The following is a 27,399-nucleotide window of genomic DNA, read 5'->3' on the forward strand; positions in this document are numbered from 1 at the left end:
TTCTCGAATCTTTCACGAAGGTCTGACCAGATCTTTAATGTAGTGTTTGCCAACTCTTTACCATGACATCACATCTCATCCATGCTAGGGATGAGCTTTAGAACCGGAACCGATTTTCCTATATTATAAGAATCGGGAACCGAACCGTCGGTTCTAGCACCGGTTACGGTTCAGGTCCTGGTTTTTCGGTTATTTTTCAAACTAGAAACGGTTGAAATATTATAGATGATATGTTATCTTCTGAAGCTTGTAAATGATTCAATATTTAACCAAATTATAACTTTTTACATTCTAAATTGAAGTACAAACACTAAATTAAATGATGAAAAAAAAGAATCAAGTAATTTCGACTTCATATGAGTGAGTTATGCGTATTTTAAAAGCGGGACAGATTCCAAAAAAAATACGGAAACAGAAAATACGCAACATTGATATGTTGTCTTCCGAGATCTATAATTGATTCAATATTTAACCAAAACATGTGTTTTTATAGTCTAAAATGAATTACAAACACCAAATTGCATGTTGGAAAAAAATTAAGTAATTCTGACGTCATATGAATGAGTTATGCATATTTAAAAAAATGGAATAGATTAAAAAATATGTTGAAATAGAAAAAACACAGCATCGATATTCTCTCTTTTGTAGCATGTGTCTGATTCAATATCTAACCAAAATATATGTTTGTAAAGTCAAAAATAAATTACAAACTCCAAATTACATCTTGGAAAAAAAAACTTAAATAATTCCGACATCATATGAATTTTAAACAATGAGAAAAATATCAAACCCGTTTCGGTTTTTAGAACCGGAACTAGTTTTCATGAAAATGGAGAGCCGATAACTAGATCTAATGTTCATCCCTAATCCATGTCATATAGTCTTTTGACGTTTTATCGGGTTTTTAAGGGTTGTATCTATGAAACCGATCTTTTTTTTTGCAAGAAGAAAGTTATCCATCTCTTGAGCCCCATATGTATCATTCTTGTCAGATAATGCATTGTTAACTTGCATTTTTCTAGGAGTCAACGGATGGAGATAAAGTGGAGAGTTGTGGTCCGGTGTGTTGTTGTCATTCTTGTTCGAGGATTCTGCATCGTCGACCATGGTGTTGGTCGTTGATGTGGAAGACACCATCCACGACTTATAAGGTTTCTGTAGAGCAGTTATATATAGGCCACCATAACTATAAACTAGAAACCAAGAAGTAATAAGAAAAGACAGAGAAATAAGAAGGAAAATATATCAATTCCAATATATTTAACTCAAGTTGAAGTTGTCAATAGCTCAATTAAACAATAAAAAAATAATAATAATAAGAGGTACAAATTTAATGAGACATACCCATACGGCCATACCCTCGAATATCTATAAGAAAATCATTGGAAATATTTCACATTTGTTAAACTATTGCACTGAGGAGCCAACTAGATTGATCTAACGGTCTGAATTTGAGATATGATTGCTTCTTATGGGTTTGGATATGACATTCAATTTTTAAAAACCTATCCTCTTTTGTCCATAGTTTTATATTTTTCGTAAAAGAAAAAAAATACAACTTACAAATTATCCTTAAAAGAAGTTCGTTATTTAGCCTTTCATTAATGATATCATATGAAGAGAGACTATTTAAAGTATGACCATAAAAATGATAACAATGTATATAATTCATTTTGTTTTGTACAAAAAATATCAATAGACTATTATATTTATACAAAAAAAAAAAAAAAAGATCATTAAAGTTAGCCGCGTGTTCAAATTTCCATCACTAACCAATATGTGTACTTTTTTTTATGGACGGCAAGCATAAGATTTACATTAAAAAAAAAAAAAAAAAAAAAAAAAAAAAACCTAAGCGAGAAGCTCAAAATTAGATTACAAGAAAACTTTGATATAAGAAACATACACCAAACAAAGCAATTGATTTTTGAAAATTTAAACCTACTCTTAATATAACAAAAAAGTACAAATACTATATTTTATTGGTGTTTTACGTTACAAACGGGTATATAAATACTAAAATTTATTGATATTTCCGTACAATACAAACTGAATGAAATTTTTTTTTTTATAAAATTTAAAACTTTATTTTATTTTTTCAAACTTAATTTATTAAATAATTAAACGAATGTGTCCCTACTAACTTAATACCTTATATCATCATAAATCCCTTTTTTGTCTGCACATAGCAGCTAGGGTTTCCCAACCTCTATATATTCCTACATCAACGTTGTCTTCCTAAGCAAACAAGCTTCCTACGCTAACAAAATGAAGACGATCATAGGAAGAGTGGTTTTACTAAAGAAAAATGTGTTGGATATCATCGACTTGAGTGCATCGGTTCTCGATCGACTTCATGAGCTTGTGGGGAAAAACGTCACTCTGCAACTTATCAGTTCTCATGCTTTTGATACTCAATCCCCAGGTTCGACTTCTATTATGATAATATTATATAATTTTTATATGTAGAAATCTACGAGTACTTTTATTTGATTAACTTTTAGGTTTTTGAGTAAATAAATTCTAACCAATTAACCATTTAAAAAAAATTCTTCAAACAACAACCATTTTTTTTACATATTTGTCACGTGTATTCACACTAGTAGTCGATATGTTTGGTGTTAATATTTATCAGCCACCCTCTATAATCTCAAAGTGAAACCTAGAACTAGAAGTGCCCTTTTAGAAGGGGATTGTTTTCAGCTACGATCATTTTTTTTTTTATAGTGTTGTTGAAAACTCATATAAATTTTCCTTATCTTCTTCTACGACATGCTTCTTGCATTTGAATATATGACCAGACACACAAATCCCAAGTAGACACAATATAGGAGATGTTTTTGTTAGGTTCGATATTTGTCTTACAGACGTAGAAGATGTCAATCGTACTGATTTTGAAATTCACAGCTTTATTTAAAATTTTGGCAGAAGTCGCTTTTACGTAAGATGCCTTTAGTTGTATTGGTTGAATTATTAATGATATTCATCATAAATTAATTTTACTCTCCTATTTATTTCACCACACACATAGCTTTTGCTTCAAACATAGTAAAAACATTATGGTGGGGATGATTATTGAGTATTGACAAAGAAAATCTCAATAATGTATTATTCAGTATTGAATTATAATGTTTATTATGGGTCAATATTACGATTTTGAAAAAAAAAATGTATTAAAGTTTGGCAAGAAAATGTGATTGGTTTCTTAAATAAATAAATATTGAATAAAGTTAGTAGCCAAGTAAAATCTGTTGGTATTTATTGTCACGCAGCATTTATTGAATAAATAAGAGGTAGTTGAAGTTCCACATTTATATTTACAAATAAGAAATTAAATTGATTCATACTTTTTATGACTACAAATATGCCTACTCAATAAAATTATGATAAGTGTCATCTTTTCATATTTTTTAAACTAAATCATTAAGACTATATTAGGAATATATCAAATACAATTAAATTGAATGGTGATTTGTCATAATTTTAGTGGGTAGGAATAATTGTAGGAATAAAAGGTAGGAGGCAATTTAATTTCTCTTTACAAATATGTCGGTACATTAAACTTCTAATAACAGCAACAGCATTTTCAAACGAAATTAACCGCTTCAAAAGCAATTTTTGTTTGTGTGATTAGAATAATTTTTTTGTTTGTTATGTTTTTTTTTTTAATTATTTATTTATAAAAGTAGCAAACACATTTAAAGTGACATTGGTGGTGTAACTTTGGAAGTAAACATTCAAAAAAGAATCACCTAAATTTAGAATCTCACAAGGTTCAAAATTAGGCACGTATGGTCATGGATTTTTAAAATTTTTAAAGGAATTAGAATATAAATTAAAGTAAAAATTGTGTTTTGGATGAGAAAACAAAAGAAAATGAAATCGGGCTAATTAAACATCCAATTTTACTAAAAGAAACCGTGTAATCAAAATATTGAAACTAGTTGTATGTTTAAGTCTACATAAAAATGTAGTTTTAAGAGTAGAATATAATAAAGTGTGTTAGCTGTTTTTAAAAAAATAAAAATGAAATAAGAGTATTTATTACTTTTTTATTTTTAATTAATAATTACATATTTTATATTATATAATTGACAAATATAAATCAATATATAAACACAAAATAAAAAAGTAATACAATACCTACATATTAATTATTCTCTATAGTCATAAAAATGTTTTTTTTTATTTTTCTGACTTATTTATAAAATTTCATACTTAACTTTTACATAATTCATATGTTTTTATTATTTGGTTAGGTGTGAGAACAGTGTAATATACAAATTAATAAAATAAAATTATCAACGAGTAAACATTAAGCATTTTAAAAGTAAATTTTGAAATAAATACAAACAAAATAATAAATAAATAAGCAATTCAATTTATATTAATAAAAAAAATCTATTGACACATTTTGAATGATTGTTTTGAATTTTAAGATGTAAGAATTAAACATTTTTAAAGGAAATGTAAAAAAAAATACAAACAAAATAGTAAAAAAGTAGGTAATTGAATCTATAATAATAAAAAAAAGTTATTGACATATTAGAAAATATAATTGTTATGACTCATAAATTTTCAAAAACTTATTTGAATACAATATTATATGTCTTATTGTTAAATTTATCATTGTCTAAAATTAATATTTTTAGTTCATTTTTAAAGTGAACATTGGACAACACAACATAAAATTATCCATAAGTGAACGTTGCATGTCTAAAAATAAGAGTTTCGATAACTCCATTGATTCTTGTTTATTTTCACTACAATATATACAACCAACGAAAATTATCTTCTTTGAAATGTGAAAAGAATTCTTTTATGCAAAGACATTCTTAGAATAAATGTAACGTTTCATATATTACTTCTACAAATTACTTCTATTCCTATAATATGCTTGCTCAACTACATGAGAATATGACATGTGTCAGAATGAATCTTAGCATATTTCCTTAGCAGATTTCAATAGGGATGACAATTTTTGAAACGACACTGGAAAAATATACAACATGAAATTAAATTGGGACAAAACTGCAATTTGAATTCGTGTTCGTGTCGTATTCATGTTAATTGTAAAAACATGATTTCGTTTCGTGTCTTGTTCGTGTTCAAAAGTCAACACGAAATTGACACGGTTTAACATTTATTTATATTGTTTTTCATATTTATCGTGTTATATTTAATAAAATATTCATTAAATAAACTAGTTTTTAGTATATGTTATCTTTGCCGTGTCGTGTTTGTTGTTTTTAAATTTGTTTATTTCCGAGTTAGTTAAAAAAACACGATATCATGTCATGTCGTGTTCGTGTTATATAAAACATTATCGTGTCAGACAAAAACATTAAACAATAGCACGATTTGTCACCCCTGGAGTTCAACAAATTAAATAAGTTAAGAGTGTTTTAAAATTAATTTTATTTAATTATAAAGGAATAATTCATGTTTACTTTGGATTAATAAAATTGATCGTCCTAATAAGTATTTTATAATAATTGTTAATAAATAATTAGGTGTTTCTTTTGTAATAATATTTTTTTATAAACACGTTACATTTGTTAAAGAAGTAAAAATGAAAGCAGCTAAACTAAAAAATATACATAACATCTAAAAATAAATAATTGACATGTCTTTTAAGAGTCGGGAATAAAAAAAATTAATAAATTTATAGGATCGAACATGTTAAATAATAATGAGAACTTGGTCACTTGCTTAGTTGATTACGTAAACATATATTCGTGAAATGAGCACTCTTTGAAGTTATTTACACATACTTAATGGTTTTCTTTATTTTGTTTATGCTATTCATATAAATGATATAATATCGGCAAATTCTTTAATTCATAGTATTCTAAATGATTTCCATATAGAATAAAATCCAGTGGACAAAATGATTTCCTTGATTAAGTGATAGAGATATAAATTGAAAAGTCATTGATGAATGTACACCATAAATATAGGAATTCATAAACCGATTGCTACCGTTTATATTTTAATTTATATTTATTAATATATTAATGAAATTAATCAGGGTGAAGCCAAATATTATTTTAGGATGTTCATTGTAAAAAACACACACAAACACACACACATACATATATATATATATATATATATATATATATATATATATATATATATATATATATATATATATATATATATATATATATATATATATATATATATATATATATATATATATATATATATATAGAGAGAGAGAGAGAGAGAGAGAAAAAAGGGAAGGCAGAGACCATTGATTTTGAAGGTTCTGAAAAGTAAAATTGGACCACTCTAAATCCATCTTTTTTATATAAGCAAGATAAATTTAAGCGAGTAAGTTGTAGAGTAAGTTGTAACATATAGTAACTAAATTATATAAAATAAAAAAATAGAATTTTATAAAAATTGAGGGGCATAATATATAAATTTCTACATATGTGATTTGTTAAAGAATTAGAAAATTGGTTAAATTGTGTAAATGAGAGTATAAATAAGTGCTTAAATTTTAAAAAATTTGCCGACAAATGAGATCGAACCTAAGTATCTTAAAGGTGCACAAACATGTCTACAAAATTTAAGGGTGTGTCTTATGTAACTTCGCCCATGATATTAATTATAATGAGTTGACATTTCCAAAAAAGAGAAAGAAAAACATAAAAATGACAAGTGGACATATAATTTAAAAAATCCTAAAAAATATATATATCAAAAAATGAAATATTTAATTAGTAAAGTTGAAGTGTTTATTTATCTTTTAAATTTAAACTAATAATTTAAATAAATAAACAACTAAAATAATTGAATTCAATTTAAAATTTTAGAAATTACAAAGAGAAAGTTGTATATTAATAATTAGATATACATTTATTACATTTAAATACTATATAAAATTTAATAAAATAAAAACAATCAAAAATAACAACGAATATAATTTAATATAAATTTACCACAAAATGACATATGATATAATAGATAAGATGACAACAAATGATAAAATTATTTTCATTTAAAATGAAGGATTGTGTGAAACTCGTGATTGGGTCTTAATTTCATCTTGAAAAATAATAGTTCTCTTTTTATTTTTGGTATCTTAACATATTTTCGAAATAATTGTTCAATGATTCAATAAAAATATTCATTTTCTTCTTATTTAACACACTTTAAAATAAGATACATGCAATGCACATTTTTTTAATAAGATACATGCAATACATATTTTAAGACTCGTGGGACCACATGATTTCTATTGATTTCAATTTGCTTTCCAAGTTATGTTAAAAAACAATAAAATTTCAAACATATATTTTTTGGTATATAAGAATAATAACAAGTAATATATTAATGTATTAGTTTTATTAGTTTAGTGGTTTTACAAATATTTGTTTTAAAGCTACCATAATATATTTTAATTTGAAAGTACATAGATAAGTGGAACAAAATACAGTATCATTTTTTTTTAAAGAGAAATACATTATCATGTTTGTTTGGTGTAAAATAAAGACTTCTAAATAATAAAAATATGGATAAATGGTTTTATAGCCTATTGAACTTTCATCTTTTGGTTGAAATGGTTCTTTTCTTTTTGTCTTTATCGGGGCAAACGTGGGTTTTGTCCGGTTCAAGTGGACATTTTAGACAAATAAAAGGGGTAAACCGGTTATAACTATCTACAAGGGATGAACACCTTGACTTTCTTAGATTATATCTAAACCCAATCTCACCATCGTTGTCAATCTCTAAAACCTTGTGAGCAATGAAATCACACTTGTCTTTCTAGCCAAATTCATGTATCAACTATCAAATACACCATCACACAAACAGTAACTTCTAAACTGTAACCCGATTCATACCACAAACTTTCTAGTTCTCAGCCCAATGAATTGTGGTAACTGAGTAGTATGAATCTCATAGCATTGGTCTTCAATAACCATTGGTACAAACATGATTTTTCAAGGCGGAAGCTTGTGAGGAAGTGACACATGTAATTAGGCCTCTAAAAACTATGTCATATAAATGAAGGATTATAGGATAGTAGTGAAATCATCTCTGTCACATCCGTTTCTAGCCTCCACCATCGTTGTCTTCACCACTCATCATTTGAATAATCGTCATCTTGTTTCTAGGGCTTGTAAGTGAGAATAGGGTTGAGGTTTACATGTTCATAATTTTATTTTCAGACTTAAAAATCTACATTCTCATATTATGTCATGGGATTATATTGATTTTTTGTTTTGAACGTCGGTTTCCAAGTTTGTTTGATGGTGAATTTGAAATTGTGGTCGTTCATGATTGTAGTTGATGATTAGGATATAAATGGTGATGGTGGTAGATAATAGTAGTTGATGGTGGTTTAAGGTGGCAGTGATAAGAAGTGGATGTTAGTGGTGTTGAATGTTGGTCATGCATGGCTATTTTATAAAATAACATGGTCATTTATATAATAATATGGTCATCTTGCTGGTTAAGTGGTGCTAATAAAAGGTTAGTTCAGGTTACATGTACCAAATAAGCACGTCATAACTTACCTTACCCTTATCAAGTGAGATAAATAGTTTATGAACTATTTAAATAAAAAATAGAAAGTTTGATAAGCTACATTTTCATTTTCCCTAAAAAAAAAACAATAAACACATCAATAAATAAATAAAACATTAAAGAATATATATTTATACACAACATCATGAAAATGTTTTTAAATATTAAGAATAATGTATAAATGAAAACAATAATCAATAAAAATATGGTTTTAAAAAATTTAGATAATTGATTAAAGAAAACTAAATATTACCTAATCAATATTAAAACTATTAAAATAATTAAATAAAAGAAAAAATTATTTATTAAAAAGATGATGCAAATGAAATGATGAACGCCTTTTTCAAGGTAATAATTTGAATTTTAGCTAAAAGTGTTTATGAGGGGTGTGCTAATAATTTAAATTTTAGCTAAATGTGTTTATAGATATTTATATAGAAACATTCAATGGAATTCTATAAATTTCATTAAATTATGTGATAAGAGAAATTGATCATCCTTTTGTTAGAAGCAAATGTTTCAGATTCTGTTCCTTATATTCAATAAAGAAAGAAAAATGATATCTAAATTTTATTCCTTATGTTCAATGAAGAAAGAAAAATGATATCCCAACTATTTATTTACTAATCTCGCTTGAGACATATGTGGTGGTAGTTGAGAGTATATCAGTTTAACATTTAAAAAAAATTGATCTTTTTTAACAATAGATACATCAAATGAAAATATATTATCATCTCTCCCACACTTCATCCACCTACCAATCCCATCATACATGTACCACATACGCCATCCACATATATACCCAACTTCTCTACCCACCCATACCCCTTACACATGCACCCGCATGCATATGTCCACCCCACTAACATGCCGCACCTATATACCTACCCACCTGCCTATCTTCACCTTATTCACCCACCCACCCTCCTAAACCTATGCTCACACCCACCTTAACCCCAGTCAAACTTATACACTTATGTCGATGCCTACACATGCATTAACAAGAATCAATTAATTGGTTTATCAATTTCAATTTATATATATATATATATATATATATTATGTGCAAGTTGAATTGAAAATATAAGTTTAAGCATGTAAGTGTATAGTAAATGAAAAATTTTCATCTTTATTGAAAATAATAAGTTAAAAAATATATTTAATTTTATCGTATTACATAATTCAATTCTTTTAACGAATCTACTCACTAAACAAAAAATATATTCCATTATATGATAACCAAATGCATTGTAGATTTCAATTCAATTAGATTTCAGTTACTTCTAATTCTAATTCATGTGACATATTTAATTCTTTCTTAAAACATTCTTCAAACTAATACCTTTTAAGATTATGTATGGAACTCTCCAATGGATGTGATGCAATCAAGCTGTGTACCTCCTTTAATATAAGAAAAACCTGAAAATATTTAAACCACAAATCTTAATGATTTCCCCAAAATACCACATACAACATAAATAAATAACAACATGTAGTTGTATCGGGTCTGTAATGAACCCAAGTCTATAATGACTCCTAGCTAGATCGGTTCCATCGAGTTTGTATCAACTGAGCCCATATTTGCTCCATCGAGTATATATCAACCCCGAGTCTATAACAACCCCGAGCCTAGATCGAATCCATGCATATAAAATACAATTATACCAACAATAGTAACATATATAGACACATGCATCCTATTCAGTGGGCCGACATTGGTGTCTTCGACCCACGAGTATAGTGATAAGACTCACCAGAACTCCTCAATAGAAGCTCATCTACCTCAACAACAGAACAACCAACCCAAGTTCCTAAAGCCAAACTGAAACCAACCCTTACTCAAATACTCAAGTCTACCCAAGTTTGACAAAAAGTCAAATAGGTCAAAAAGTCAATGTTCAAGTCAACTCAGATGACCCCTATGTCGTGGAAATTCCTTTGCCACATCGTGGTAACATCTAAACAAAATAGACGCGGTAAGCCCTACCACCACGTCGTGGCCTTCCTTGGCCACACCATGATCTTAAATTTAAAAGGTTTTTCTTCAACAAGAGCTTAATCCATAAGGACTAAAGCTAAAATTATTAGATCTGATTCCTAAGAGCTTTATAACGGATAAAGTTTCCAACTTTATCCATTAGGAAGGTCCAAACCACCTAGATCTTGACTTAAGTCTCAAAAGGACCCAAAAATGCATCTTTTTTTACTTAATCCATTAAGTCAAAGTCTCTAACCTTCATATCTGAATCAAAATGATGTTTAGATGGATAAATTTTCCAACTTTACCCATAACAAAGTCACAAAATTTCAAGGTCTAAACTTTAATACACCAAAATGACATAAAGGACCAAGATAACTTTCATGGCTAACAAGGAAGGCGAAAGATCACAACTTTCCTAGTCCCTGAGTTCCATGTAGCATTCTAAACCGATCAAAAGATGTTAGAGTCTACTCAATTCCAAGCTCACCCATAAAAAGGACCAAAAGTGCCAAAAACCCCAAATGACAACATCTAAAGAACTAGATAGCAAGATTGGAATGTTATACTCACAATAGTCGAGAGATCACTCGAAAACATATTCCACAAGCTTCTTCTAGCCACTTCGAAATCAAGTCATCTATATAGAGAAGTCGAGAGATCACTCAAAATCCCACAGTTTCCAATAAACAACCCAATAACTTGAAAATACTCAACCACAAGCACTATCTTTCTCTACCTAATGTAAGAGCCAAATCACAACGATGACCACTCAAAAGTGGAAAAATTTTAAAAAACTGGAATTACAAAATAAATCCATCAATAAACTCCCTAAAATCGGGAACCCATCGGTTAAACTCCATAAACCACGCCCTAATATTGATGATCATCCATTCGTCGTACCTACCCTTAGTCCCTAATTAGGAACACCACCAACCATGCAAAAATTATACTCAAAACACATTGATCTGGAATTTCAACCACTCCTACATCCGGAAATTGTGTCCAAAAACCTTAAATACACACTTGACTGCCTTACAAGTGATCACCAACACATTGCTCCCACTAGCATAATGATGGTCAATCGAAGAATCTCTTGTTGCATCCAGATCCGTCATAAGCTCAGGTGTACAACCATGTGACAAATCATTCGAGACATTAACAACGAACTTCATGATCTGAAGTTTCAAATCCAATACTTATGTCTGGCAATCAACTCTCAATAAAAGTCCACAAACAAGTTGAAACACACAAATGCAAATATTCAGCAAGAGACTTCTAATGCACAACCACATCAAACAAAACAAACTTTTACTATCCACATAATCCAAACCCATTAGTCAGTTAGTCTCGTAACAACCTAAAATATCCCTACACCCAATCAGGCCAATAAGACAAACAATCCAAGACGTAAGAGTCACAATCAAATGACTATTAGATTCTACCCATATGATTCATAAACCACTAGCTCACGATATACCGTAACACCATCTAACTACTAGGATGATAAGCTCGTGGTTCCATACTGATTTTGCCATTATTCCATCTTTGTCCTGAAGACGCACGACTAGTACATCAGGGGTCTAAAGGTACTCATCCATTAACCCACCGACTTACAAGAAGCTAATCGATGTTCCTCTTAGCACAATCCGAGCCATCCCTTTCTATGACACACAATTCCTTTCACAGAACAGGCTACTACCAATGCAAAATTAGAAGAAAACAAGGTTACACATAAACAGAGAATGAGATAGGCAGTTGTACTCTTGTTCCAGTTCAAAGGGTACAAACCAAATAAAAATCATACTAATAAATTCATCCCGAGTGTTCTTAATCTATCATACCCAGTCCATATATACCTCCCCTTCATGACCATATTTTATGAACTTCCAAAATATAACCATCCCTAGATCTACTGTATTGCTCCTTCCTCACAACCTTACCCATAGGGTGAAGTACCAGTAGATCGAATGAGATGTCGAACCTTAAATGTTAGCAGAAACATCCTGATGAATAACGAAAACAAGATCCCATACCTCGATTGACCAAATCCCACCAATACACAACTAGCTCAATAAAACTTCCAAAGTTATCCAAAAGTGTTGATATGACCCTGGTCGGATCAATCCAAATACCAACCCTACCGAAACGACATGCAAGAATTGTTTCTAAATAGATCAAGAGTCACACTTGGAAAACTGAACAACGCTGCCCCAACATCCAAACTTTCATTAACCAAGGACATGTGCAAAACTCGAGCCTGCAACAAACAATAATTCCACAACCGACAATGATCGGAATGACCAACGATCGAGAATGCATTGAGAACTAACTTAATGATCCAATACACTACTGAAGAAAGCCCATGTGGAACTAAACATACCAACTTTGAAACAGATTGACAGATTAACAACTGCCCATCCTAGACTATAAATAATAATCTATGAAACAAACTGATAAATCCCTCAACAACCGATACTCAACCCGAGCGACCCAAATGCATCTTGATGTATTCTTTCGATGTTCTCGTCTTGACCAAATCCCTAACCAAAGTCTCGTATACCTAAACTGCAGATTCATATGACCCATTATTCTGAAACCATAAACTCGAACAGCTCGATGATCCTTCAAGCAAAGTACCTAGTTCTCCCCTACTTAGTGTTCGAACAACCAGCAATTGGTGTTGCAAGAAGACTAAATCTCAAACCGACTCACCCGCATACTTACCATCCCTGACCCTTGGAATGTATAACACAACATAAGATGATCTTCTAGATAAAGTCCAAACAAAATCAAAGAGATTCCGAATCTCAAACGGAGACCCTAGAACTTCCCAAGCATAACCACCCCTATCATCATGAATCTCATGCAGATGCACAGGCAATAATTATGACAGTCCATTCATAGCACTGATTCTCTATCTAGGAACAAGTGGACTGCCACACACATCGCCTATAAATCCCACTCATCACTTCATTATAGGAATCATATATATATATATATATATATATATATATATATATATATATATATATATATATATACAAATACAAGAGGCATCAGTCTCAAGATTAGGATAAATTAGAGCCAACAAACTTTTCATTCCCGATTCACATCCCCAGATCACCTCAAACAATCAACTAGCAACTAAATTAACTAAATTCAAAGAAACCAAACCCTTAATCTCATCTTAAGGCCAGCGTACGAAGGTGGAAGAGTATAACACCCATCAAATATAGTGACATCTCACTCCATCTGCCAATCACTCGGCCTTTGGTTGCTATCCTCGAGCCAATCTTCACAGTCACTTCCTTCTTGAGTCATGTGACTCATCTGGCACTACCTCGCGCAAGGCCCCCCTAAGACCTCAAAATGAACTAACTTACGTAGGTATGTACTAATCGGTCTCGAACCGACATGGCCACTAAGGCCCAACCAATCTCGAGATCCATCCTCAGTTTGAACAACCATAACCGATAAACTGATAAGGATGGAAATACACTACAATGTATCATGGTGATAAACCATACCATCTACCATCAAGCATCTCCTTAGAATCATCAAAATTTTCTGTGATTCAAGTACTAAGCATGTGCTTTCAGTAGTATGGGCCCAATACTACCTTCCACACCTATCCATACTTTTCTCAAGAATAATTTTGGATCCTTTAGGTAAATACTCATTTCAACTATCGTACGATCCAATCATATACCCGATCTCAAATTAATATACATCGCTAAATTGCGTACCAATCCATCTAAGGCACTTTTTAGGCTCTCCTAGGATTCCTACCTCACCCTGCCACCAGCTACTGAAGAACCTCTACTAATATCAACTATATACTTCAAGAGTACAATTACATGCAACAAAAATTCAATAATATTTTGAATAAAAGTCCTAACCCTACAATGGTTAGACTCAAACGAGAGTTGCACAATAGGTCCAAATCAATTATTCTAAAATTATTTAACCTTTACAGTATGTAACTTAACATATTCATTTAATAGCTAGCTATCATCAATATGGGTTCCACAAACCACAAATCAAGCAACATTCGGAAAATAACACTCTATAGGCAAAAAAAAAAACATAAAAAGGCATCCTCCAACTAACTTGCTTCTGTGATGCTAGGAACTTCTACCAACACTGCCAATTGCGTTATGCATGCAAGTTATACACAATACAAGATCAAATAGACCGTCGAATAAATGATTCTACTCTAGGACTACAACCAGACGGGGAATAGGAAACAAGGCTAAATTAGTCATTCTAGGGTTGTATGATCCTAACCGTATACAATTTTTCAAACATACAATTAGCAATCAATTCCACAAACATAGATTCCAAAACTAACATAACATCTAATTCCTCCTATGCTACAAGACATCACAAATCAGGGTACTCTATCATGCAATTCCTGAAGGTATCCTTAGCATTATTCTAGCATGCAAACATTCCATAAGATATAACATATCAACATGTATGGGTATTTTGGGAATCACTAAGTTGATCTCGGCTGATTGCATGCATCACACTCTTTCCTTGCATAATATTTTAAGAAAATTTTATTTTATTTCAACAAGATTACCAATTCCTCAGTTTGAGTCCAAACACACCCGAGAGTGTGTCCGAATCCCTCAAACCAAGGCTCCGATACCAACTTATAACGTCCAAAATTTCAAACCAAACTTTTCATTTAAAAATAAAAGTATTTACTCAAATTACAACTTCAAAGATATATATATATATATATATATATATATATATATATATATATATATATATATATATATATATATATATATATATATATATAAAATCATTAGATTCAAAAACATTTATTAGATTATTGAAAAAAGTTATTATGTTTAAAACTCTCGAATGGATGCGATGCAATCAGACAATGCTCCTCCTTTGTTATAAGAAAAACCTGAAAATATTCAAACAACAAACCGTCAGCACAAACATTAGTGACTTCCACAAAATACCATATACAACATAAATAAATAAAAACACATAGTTGTATCAGGTCCGTTACAAACCCGGGTCCGTAACGACCCCGTATTCATAATGACTTCGATCCCATATCGACTTCATTTGGTTTTAATCATCCCTAATCCATAATAACTTCGAGCCAGATCGGCTCCATTGAGTCCATATCAACTCCGAGTACATAATGACTCCGAGCCCATATTAGCTCCATCCATACAATATACAATTATACCAACTATAGTCACATATACACATGCATCCTACAAACGAAATTCAATAGGCCGATATTGGTGCCTTCCACCTATGAGTATAGTGAAAAGACTCACCTGAACTACTCAATAGAAGGCTAACAACTACCTCAGAAACACAACAGACTACCTAAACTTCCTAGAGCCAAATCGAAACCATCCCTTAGTCGCATACTCAATTCTACCTGAGTTTGACCAAATTCAAACTGGTCAAAAATTCAACAATCAAGTCAACTTAGATGACCTCTATGTCGTGGCACTTCCTTTGCCACGTCGTGGACACATCCAAACAAAATAGACACGATAAGTCTCGCAATCACGTCGTGGCCTTCCTTCACCACATTATGGTCTTTAGTTTGAAAGACTTTTCTTTAATAAGAGCATAATCCATAAGGACCAAACCTAAAATCATCAGATCTGATTCCTAATAGCTTCATAATGGATAAAGTTTGTAACTTTATTTATTAGGAAGGTCCAAAGCACCAAGATCTAAACTTTATGTCTCAAGCGCACCCAAAAATGCATCTTTCTCTATTTAATCCATTAAGTCCAAGTCTCCAACCTTCAGATTTGAATCAACATGATGTTTATATAAATAAATTTCCATCTTATGCGTAAAAACTAACAAGCTTTCAAGATGAAAACTTTAATACACCAAAATAACCTAAAGGACCAAGATAACTTGCATGGCTAAAAGGGAAGACAAAATATCACAAATATCCTAGTCCATGAGGTCCAAGAAGCATTCTAAACTGATCAAAAGATGTTGGAGTCCATTCAACTCCAAGATCACCCATAAAGTGGACTGAAAGTTCCAAAAACCCCAAATGACAAGATCTAAAGAATTAGATAGCAAGATTAGAAATTTATACTCACAATAGTCTAGAAAATGTAGTGTCTTTGATGGATCTAAATTTGAGGCATAATTCGTTGCAACCAAAAGAACCTTCTTGATCATTAAAATTCATGAAAATATCATAAAAAGTATCCAAAAGAGGACATAGGAGAAAAGAGAAGCTCAAATGTTAAAGGTGGAGGGTAGGGTTTCTCCCTAGGGGTTCAGATGTGTGGAGGTTGATAAAACGTGTGAAAAGTCACAACCTTACGCTTAAATACATTGAAAACCCTAAAAATCATGGGCTTTGGCCTGAATGATTTCCATGTCATGGCAATGCTCGCCATGCCATTTGTGATAGTTTTCACCAAAATCCACCTTAACTTCAAACATCCATAACTTCTTCGTTTCAACACCATTTTCGGCGATCTTTATATCTACAGAAAGGTACCGACAAGCCACACACTTCTATCTACTTAGCTTTATCTTAATACTTGTCGAACTAAAAATCATAATCCATGTAAGAAGCCTAACATATAAAATTTTCCATTTTACCTTTTAGCTCCAAAACACAAACTAAGGGCTTAGATTACATAAACAGTATTATCAACATGCAAGAAGGACTAAACCCTATTCCCTTGAAGCCCAACGCCTTTACTCGATCCATTTATTGTCCACAAACTTGAAATAAGAAATTTCTCAAAACAAGATGTTACAACTCTCCCTCACTTAAACTGAATTTCGTCCACGAAATCCATCTTGGTTATAATCTATGAAAACAATGCCAACAAATTCCAGTAGATCCCTTTAACCACTTTGATAGTAAGACATATATACAGAGAAGTCAAGAGATCACTTGAAAACCCACAACTGCGAACAAACATCCTAAAAACTTGAAAATACTCAACCAAAACCATTATCTTTCTCTACCTAATGTAAGACCCAAATCACAGCGACAACCACTCATAACGAAAAAGTTCTAAAAAACTGGAATTACAAACTAATTCCTTTAATAAACTCCCTAAAACCAGAATCCCATTAGTTTAAACTCCAAAACCATGCCCTAATATTGATGATCGTCCATTTATCGTACCTACCCTTAGTCCCTGACTAGGGACAACACCAACCATGCAAAAAGAAAACTCAAAACACACTGATCATGAATTTGAAGGACTCTCACATCCGAAAATTATGCCCAAAAACCTTAAATACACACTTGACTTCCTAACAAGTCATCACCAACCTATTGCCCCCATTAACATAATGTTGGTCAATCGAATAATCTCTTGTAGCATCCAAATCCCCCATTAGCTCAGGTGTACAACCACTTGACAAATCATTTGAGACATTAACAACGAACTTCATGACCCGGAGTTTCAGATCCAATACCTATCTTTGGCAATCAACACTTAATAAAAGTCCACAAGCAAGCAGAGACACACAAATGAAAACATTCAGCAAGAGACTTCCGATGCACAACCAATACATCAAAAAAAAAAACTTTTACTATCCACATGCTCCAAGCTCATTGGTCACTGAGTCTCCTAACACCTTGAAATGTTCCTACACCTAATCATGCCAATAAGACTAACAAACCGAGACGTAAGAGTCTCAATTAAATGACTACCAAATCCCACCCATATGATTTATACAACCACTGGTTCATGATACATTGTGACACCATCTAACAACTAGGATGATAAGCTCATGGTTCCACGCTAATCTTTCCATTATTCCATAATTTTCCTGAAGACTCACGAAGAGCACCTCAGGGGTCTAAAGGTACTCAAACATCAACACACCGATTTCAGGAACCCAATCGACATTCCTCTCAACATAACAAGAGTCATCCCTTTCCATGACACACAATTCCTTTCACAGATTAGGATGCTACCAATGCAAAATCAGAAGACAACATGGTCACATGACAATTAGAGAATGAGATAGGCACTTGTACTCTTGTTCCAATTCAAAGGTTACAAACCAAATAAGAATCATACAAATAAATTCGACCCAATTGTTCTTAAGCTATCTTACTCGGTCCACATATACCTCTCCTCATGACCATATTTGATGAACTACCACAATATACACCCTAAGGGAAACACATAGCCATCCCTAGATCTACTACATTGCTGCTTCCTCATAATCTTACCCAAATGCTGAACTACTAGTAGATCTAACTAGATGTCGAACCTCAACTGTTAGTAAAAACATCCTAATTAATAACTGAAACTAGATCCTACACCTCGATTGAACAAATCCCAACAATACGCTACTAGATCAATCCAAATACCAACCCTGTAGACACAACATGCAAAAAATGTTTCTAAATAGATCTAAAGTCACACTTGGAAAACAGAACAACGCTGTGTCAACATCCGAACTTCCATTAACCAAGGACATGTGCCAAACTCGAGCCTGCTACAAACAATAATTCCACAACCAACAATGAACGAAATGACCAATGATCGAGAATGCATTGACAACTAATTCAATGATCCAATACACTAATGAACAAAGTCAATGTGGAACTAAACATATCAAATTTGAAACAGATTGACAGATTAACAACTGCCCATCGTAGACTATAAATAACAATCTATGAAACGAACTGACAAATCCCTCAACAACCGATACTCAACCCACGCGACCGAATTGCATCTTGACGTATTGCTTGACGTTACCAAAAGGAACCATTAGCTACAACAAGCTCCTTATCTAACAACTTCGTGTCGTGAAGACAGCTCTTGGATTCCAGAACACATACATTTGATGGTAACTTGGTCTATACCCTCGTCTTGACCAAATCCTGAACCAAAGTCTCGCGTACCCAGACTGCATATTTGTGTGACCCATTATTCTGAAACCATAAAGTCGAACAACTTGATGATCTTCCAAGTAGAGTACCTAGTTCTCACCTACTTAGTGTTCGAACTACCACCAACTGGCATTGTAAAAAGACTGAATCTCAAACCGGCTCAACCAGATACTTACCATCCCCGACTCTTGGAATGTATAACACAATGAAAGATGATCTTCCAGATAGAGACCGACTAAACTCAAATAGATTCTGAATCTCAAACGGAGCCCCCTGAACTTCCCAAGCATAATTACCCCTATCATTCATTATGAATCCCATGCAGATGCATAAGCAATAATTATGACAATCCATTCATAGCACCGATTCTCTACCTAGGAACAAGTGGACTGCCACATACTTAGCCTTTAAATCCCCAACCATCACTTCATCATGATAATCATTAATAAATACAAGAGGCATCATTCTTAAGGCCAGGATAAACTAGATATCGCAAAGTTGTAATTCCCGATTCACATCCCTTGATCACCCGAAACAATCAACTACCAACTAAACTAACTAAATTCAAAGAAACCAAACCCTTAATCTCATCTTAAGGCCAACACACCATAAGAATCCTCTTGTGAATCCCCACGCTGTCATACTTGCCGCCAAAACCGCAACTGTCTAGCCCTATGATGGGTCTACATCCCAAGTTTGAAAATCACAAGTCTGGCCTCTCTTTCCTTTGAACATGAAAAGCTGGAAGAGTATAACCCCCATTAAATATAGTCACATCCTACCCCGTCTGCCAACCACTCGGCCACTGGCTGCAATCCTTGAGCCGATTATCATAATCATTTCCTTCTTGAGTCCCACGATTCATCTGGAACTACCTTGTGCAAGGCCCCCCTAGGACCTCAAAATTAACTAACTTACCTAGGTCTACACTAATCGGGTCGATCTGACATGGCCACTAAGGTCCAACTAATCACCAGATCCATCCTCAGTTTGAAAATCTATAATCGAGAAACCGATAAGGGTGGAAATACACTGCAATGAATCATGGTGCCAAACCATACCATGTACCCTTAATCAGCTCCTTAAATCCTTAAAATTTTCCTTGATTCTAGTACTGATCCTGTGCTTTCAATAGTACAGGCCCAATACTACCTTACATACCTATCTGTAATTTCCTCAAGAATCGTTTTGGATCCTTTAAGTAACTACTCATGTTAATTACCGTCCGATCCAATCACGTATACCTTCTCTTAAATGAATACACATCGCTAAACTACGCACCAATCCATCTAAGGCACTTCCTAGGCTCTCTTAGGATTCCCACCTCACCCCACCATCAGTTCCTGAAGAACCTCTACTAATATCAGCTATATACTCTATGAATACAATTATATGCAACCAAACTTAAATAATATTTCGAATAAAATACCCTACCCTACAATGGTTAGACTCAAACTAGAGTAGCACAATAGGTCTAAATCAATTATTCAAGAATTATTTGACATCTACAGTATGTAACTTAACATATTCATTTAATAGCTAGCCCTCATCAATATGGGTCCCATAAAGAAAAGATAAACCATCATTCAAGCATTAATACTTTATAGGCCACAAAACATAAAGAGGCATCCTCCAACTAACTTGCTTCTGCGATGCTAGGAACTTCTGCTAACACTGTCGGTTAGCTTATGCATGCAAATTGTACACAATACATGATCAAATAGACTGTCGAATAAATGATTTCACTTTAGGACCATAACCAAAAGAGGAACAGGAACCAAGGCTAAATCAGTCATTCTAGGACGATATGATCCTAACTGTAAACAAATTTTCAAACATACACTTACTAATCAATTCCACGAACATAGATTCCAAACAGGGTGTTACAACTCTCCCCTACTTATATTGGATTCTATCCTTGGAATCCGTCTTGGTTAGAATCTCTGAAAACATCGCCAACATATTCCACAAGCTCCCTCTAACCACTTCGAAATCAAGGCAACTATACAGAGAAGTCGAGAGATCACTCAGAAACCCACAACTTACAACAAGCATCCCAATAACTTGAAAATACTCAACCATAACCATTATCTTTCTCTGCCTAATGTAAGACCCAAATTACAGCAAAAACCACTTCATGCGGAAAATTTCTCAAAAACTGGAATTACAAACAAATTCCATTAATAACTCCCCAAAACTAGGAACCCATCATTTTTACTCCAAAAACCATGACCTAATATTAATCATTGTCCATTTGTCGTACCTACCCTTAGTTCTTGACCAGGAACACCACCAACCATGCAAAAAGAATACTCAAACACACCATTGTGAATTTTTAAGCATGATGTTACAACTCTCCCCCACTTAAACTGGATTTCGTCCTCGTAATTCGTCTTGGTTAGAATCTATGAAAACAATGCCAACATATTCCACAAACTCCATTTATTGTCTAGTTGAAGTGGGGGAGAGTTGTAACATATCGATGAGTAATCCATGAAAGAAGCCTAACATATATATATTTTTTTCTCATTTTACCCTTTGGCTCCAACACACAAACCAGGGGCTTAGATTATATAACCAATATTATCAAAGTCCAATAAGGCTAAACTCTATTTTCATTAAAACCAAAAGCCTTTACTCGATCCATTTATTGTCTACAATCCCGAAATAAAAAATTTCTCGAAACAGGATGTTACAATTAAAATAAAAGATTGCGGGCTATTAAGGAACTCAACTATTTTTCATGCCTACACACGAGTATCATCAACATTTAACTAAAAAACAATAAGTATAAAATCTATTCACGAAACCAAAATCCAATCTCAAAAACAATTTTAGAAAACTAGAAATAGAAACTTACTGAAGGAGGGCGGGGCAAGGGCGAGGGTGGCGGCTAATAGATGGTAGCGCTAGAGGTGGAAAAGGGCAGCGCTAAAGCGGAAACATGGAGGAGAATGGTCGATAGTTGAGAAAATGGTTGAAAGGGAGAGCTTTTGTCGATGTGATTTCATGTGAGGGGAAGCGTAACCGATTGTATGAAGGTGAAGCAGATTATCTGTCGAGAAGATGGCGGTCGGAGATGATCTTGAGGCTTCCGCTTAGGAGTTGGGTAAAGGAAACCCTAGAAGGTGGCCGGTGGTATCGATGGATAAATTACGGCGACGCAGACGTATGAATAGAAGGGAAAGAGAGAAAAACAAAGATACCATAATTATAGGATGTAATTAAGATTAATTAATTAATTTATATATTGATTTAAAGATATATCCTTATTCAAGTATTTTAAAATGATTGTCCTAAAAATGAGGTACACATTCACAACAGTATATGTTTGTTTACATACGATCTCATCTCAAGAAAGGAGAACACAATTTATGTTTGTTTACATATGATCCCATCTCAAGAAAGGACAAGCTATTACAAATCACACACCACATGAAGAATCACAAAACATATGCAAAAGAAAACAGAAGCACCAAGAGACCAAAATGAAAACCACCAGGACTTACGGTGACCTCAAAGGGAAACCAAGATGAAAATATAACCAAATGAAGCATCCCTACCATCATCACTTCCACTATCTTGAGCTGTAATTTTCTATGTAGCCCACACCATAAGCGATAGACCAGCATCAGAAAAATGGTACCCCTCATCAGGGGCAAAACAGTCCAAAATGATCAACTGAAGGAGATATATTCCAACCAGCCATAAGATCATTACTACAGTCATTTATCATCTTTCTCCTTATAAAGCAACATCAAACCCACCAGCGACAGGGGCAATTTAGACCAAATCAGTCATTCAGTTGTATGAATACGCCATTCGCTCCAATTGCTTACTCGAAATTTATAGCTACCAACAAACCACTTACACATATCAAATAGTCTTTTTCAAACAAACCCTAAGCTTGTGTTATAATTTTATGTTGGTCCAATTGCTTTTGCTTTTTTCCTTAAAGATAATGCATTGAATAGAATAATTATATGTATGCAATTACTTTTACAGAAAGGAACTTGAAAGGGAAGGTAGGGAAGCCAGCGAGGTTGGAAGATTGGATTACCACTATTACCCCTCTCACAGAAGGAGAATCCACGTATAAAGTAACATTTGAATGGGATGAAGATACAGAAGTGCCAGGGGCATTTCTTGTCCAGAATCATCACCACAGTGAATTTTACCTCAAAACACTCACACTTGAAGATGTTCCTGGACATGGACATGTACATTTTGTCTGTAACTCGTGGGTTTACCCTACAAAACGCTACAAAAAAGATCGTATTTTCTTCACCAATAAGGTATAACCTGAAACACGGCTTTGTTTTCTTTTTCTTTTATTTCATAGCTGAACGTATTGATCTTTCTATTTTGTAAATAACTTGTATTGGTAATGGTGATCATTAACAAAAGTGCAATCAATTGTTTTAGAATCAGTGTGTTGTTTGACTATTATAATAGAAAATTTTATGTCTTTATTTTCATATGATAACTTTTTTACATAAATCAAATTATACAGGCATATCTTCCTTTCGAGACACCTGAATTTCTACGTTCATATAGAGATGAAGAGTTGGAAATCTTGCGAGGGGATGGAACTGGGATGCTTGAAGAATGGGATAGGGTTTACGACTATGCTTTCTATAACGACTTGGGAAATCCCGATAAAGACCCTGATGATGCACGCCCAGTTCTTGGAGGATCTTCAGAGTACCCATATCCTCGTAGGGGTAGAACAGGAAGACCACCCACCAAATCAGGTCCTAACATGAACCTATTAAAAAAGATTCAATTCCATGTCTTAAACACATGTTTTGTAAACTAATATCTTGTTTTCATCTTGTAATAGATCCTAATACTGAGAGTAGGCTTCCACTTCTTATGAGCTTAAACATATATGTGCCAAGAGACGAAAGATTTGGACACTTGAAGTTGTCTGATTTTCTTGCTTATGGTCTAAAATCCATCGTTCAGTTCCTCCTCCCGGAGTTTCAAGCTCTATGTGATACCACCCATGATGAATTTGACTCGTTTGAAGATATCTACAAGCTTTATGAAGGAGGATTCAAGCTTCCTGGAGGTCCTTTACTTGATCGTATTCGAGAAAACATCCCCTTAGAATTGCTGAAAATAGTTCTTGAAACAGATAGTGATGGAATTGCAAAATTTCCGAAACCACAAGTCATTAAAGGTATACATGTCGTAAATCAGCTAAAACCTTACATCTTCTGTTATCAGACATAATATAAGAAAGTAATAGCTAAGTATCTTTAATCTTTAATAAGATATAAACGATAAACAACTTTGTAAAAACAAGATTATTCTTATCAATATATTGTAATGATTGTTACTAAGCACATAAGTAAATTTGGATGATTTGTTTCCAGAGGACAAGTCAGCTTGGAGGACAGATGAAGAATTTGCAAGAGAAATGCTGGCTGGAGTCAATCCTGTTAAAATCTGCCTTTTAAAAGTAAACACTAGCTTAATTACGCGAATAGATATATAGATATATATATGTATATATATCCTGCACACCACACTAGAAATGTTGTTGATGTTCAACCATGATTCAGAATTCTTTTCGATTTTGCAGGAGTTTCCTCCAACAAGCAAGCTGGATGTCCAAATTTATGGAAATCAAAATAGTTCGATAAAACCACACCACATCGAGAAAAACCTAAATGGGTTAAAAGTAGATGAGGTAAGATCGATCATTCCAAAATCGAATCCAATCAAGATGACGTTGTAACCAAAGAATAAAAGATATCATCAATATGTTTTTTTACTTAGGTTTTGAAAGCAAATAGGTTATTCATATTGGATCATCATGACTCATTGATGCCATACTTGAGGCGAATAAACGCAACCACGAACAAGATTTATGCATCAAGAACTTTGCTCCTGCTACAAAATGATGGAACTTTAAAACCATTAGTAATCGAGTTAAGCTTACCACATCCTGATGGAGATAATCTTGGTGCCATTAGCAATGTTTACACCCCTGCTGAAAATGGAGTGGAAGGCTCCATCTGGAAGTTGGCGAAAGCATATGTAGCAGTTAACGATTCTGGAATTCATCAACTCATCAGCCACTGGTATACTAACAGAAACTCATAAGGAACATTTATATGTAGACTAGTGCTTATATATTTTAACCATATCCTTTATACTTCACAGGTTGCATACCCATGCAGTTGTTGAGCCATTTGTGATTGCTGCAAATAGGCAACTTAGCGTACTCCACCCTGTTTATAAACTTCTATACCCTCATTTTCGTGATACCATGAATATCAATGCATTCGCTAGGCAGATATTGATCAACGGTGGAGGCATCCTTGAATTAACTGTATTTCCAGGGAAATATTCTATGGAATTGTCTTCGGTGTTGTATAAGGATTGGGTTTTTCCTGAACAAGCACTTCCAGTGGATCTTGTCAAGAGGTACGTATTTAAGAGGAAATCATGGTAGATATAATACTTTTGTAAGTTGTTATTAGTAGTGTAAACTTGATTAAATCTTGATTACCGTAACTTAGGGGAATGGCGATTGAGGACTCAGATTCTCATCATGGACTTCGTCTACTAATCGATGATTATCCATATGCGGTTGATGGACTTGAGATTTGGTCCGCTATCAAATCTTGGGTTGAGGATTACTGTAAATTCTACTACAAGAACGATGATATGATTCAAAATGACACAGAGCTTCAATCATGGTGGAAGGAACTACGAGAAGAGGGACACGGTGACAAGAAACACGAGCCATGGTGGCCTAAAATGGAGACTTGTCATGACTTGATAGATGTTTGCACTACATTCATATGGGTGGCTTCTGCTCTTCATGCATCTGTAAATTATGGGCAATACCCTTATGCTGGTTTTCTCCCTAATCGTCCAACTCTAAGTCGTAGGTTTATGCCAGAACCAAATACTCCTGAGTACGATGAACTTAAAGAGAATCCTGATAATGTTTTCTTGAAAACCATTACTCCCCAATTACAAACGCTTCTTGGGATTGCGCTGATAGAGTTATTGTCAAGGCATTCGTCGGATGAGGTTTACCTTGGACAAAGAGAGTGTCCTGAGTGGACAATGGATGCAGAACCTTTGAAGGCATTTGAGAAATTTGGGAAGAAGCTGAAAGATATCGAGGAAAAGATTGTGAAAATGAACAATGATGAAAAGTTGAAGAACAGGATTGGACCAGTTAACGTACCATACACCCTACTATACCCAACGAGCGAAGAGGGACTTACTGGGAAGGGAATTCCTAATAGTACGTCCATGTGAGATGGATTTAGCAGTATGTTTATAACACATGATTGAATAACAAAAGGAAAATGGGACCATGTCTCGATTATAGTATTCTGTTAGCAAATTGCTTTCATCTTGTTTGTTGGTGTGACCTCTATTTGTACTTATAATGTGTTTCTATAAGAATAATGAAGCTATTGTATTATCGTATTCTTGTATTTCTGGATGTTTTGCAGCTCGTAATTAAATATTTACTTATTTTTGTAGTTGAAGAAAAAGTCAGCAAGCAACTCCAACATTGGTTCTACTTCTACATCATCAAACACACGCAAATTTTTTCTAGCTATTAAGAAGGATTAAATATGAAAAAAATGATGTGCAACCCTTTTATTGCAGGCAATGTGCTGCCAGAATGCAACTTTTCTGAAAGTGTTGAAGTTGACTTGATGCGTCAATACTAATAGTTTCCTTTTTTTCAACCTTTTTATTGATGTTCTGTTTATTTTTCATATGTAAGTTCCGAGAATAGAACCAATTAACCGGTTATTATTTGGTTATAACATCCCATATTTATTTAGGACTGTTTCCAATTTATAAGGGTTATTATATTTAAGTAACATTAGAAAACACAAAATTGCAAGATTGGTCCATGTAGTATTTAAAATTTTTTTATATAAAAAGTTGAAGGTCCAAAATAAAAGTTTTTCTGGGTTTTTGGTATTTGATAAACTTA

General features: G+C 33.1%; 1 protein-coding gene across 1 annotated transcript; it reads left to right on the plus strand.

Moving 5' to 3' along the window:
* The first annotated feature begins 2,213 nt into the window (after window positions 1-2,213).
* On the plus strand, window positions 2,214-26,871 carry LOC145016888 (putative linoleate 9S-lipoxygenase 5). Its single transcript, XM_078975056.1, has 9 exons — window positions 2,214-2,425; window positions 23,421-23,710; window positions 23,929-24,169; window positions 24,259-24,600; window positions 24,797-24,882; window positions 25,006-25,113; window positions 25,203-25,507; window positions 25,590-25,853; window positions 25,949-26,871. The coding sequence occupies exons 1-9, from the start codon at window positions 2,269-2,271 to the stop codon at window positions 26,700-26,702; spliced, it is 2,547 nt and encodes an 848-aa protein (XP_078831182.1). The 5' UTR covers window positions 2,214-2,268; the 3' UTR covers window positions 26,703-26,871.
* Window positions 26,872-27,399: the final 528 nt, after the last annotated feature.

The sequence above is a fragment of the Lactuca saligna genome, chromosome 9 (genome assembly GCF_052625555.1).
Source record: "Lactuca saligna cultivar CGN05327 chromosome 9, ASM5262555v1, whole genome shotgun sequence".
In the NCBI taxonomy this organism is placed as follows: domain Eukaryota; kingdom Viridiplantae; phylum Streptophyta; class Magnoliopsida; order Asterales; family Asteraceae; genus Lactuca; species Lactuca saligna.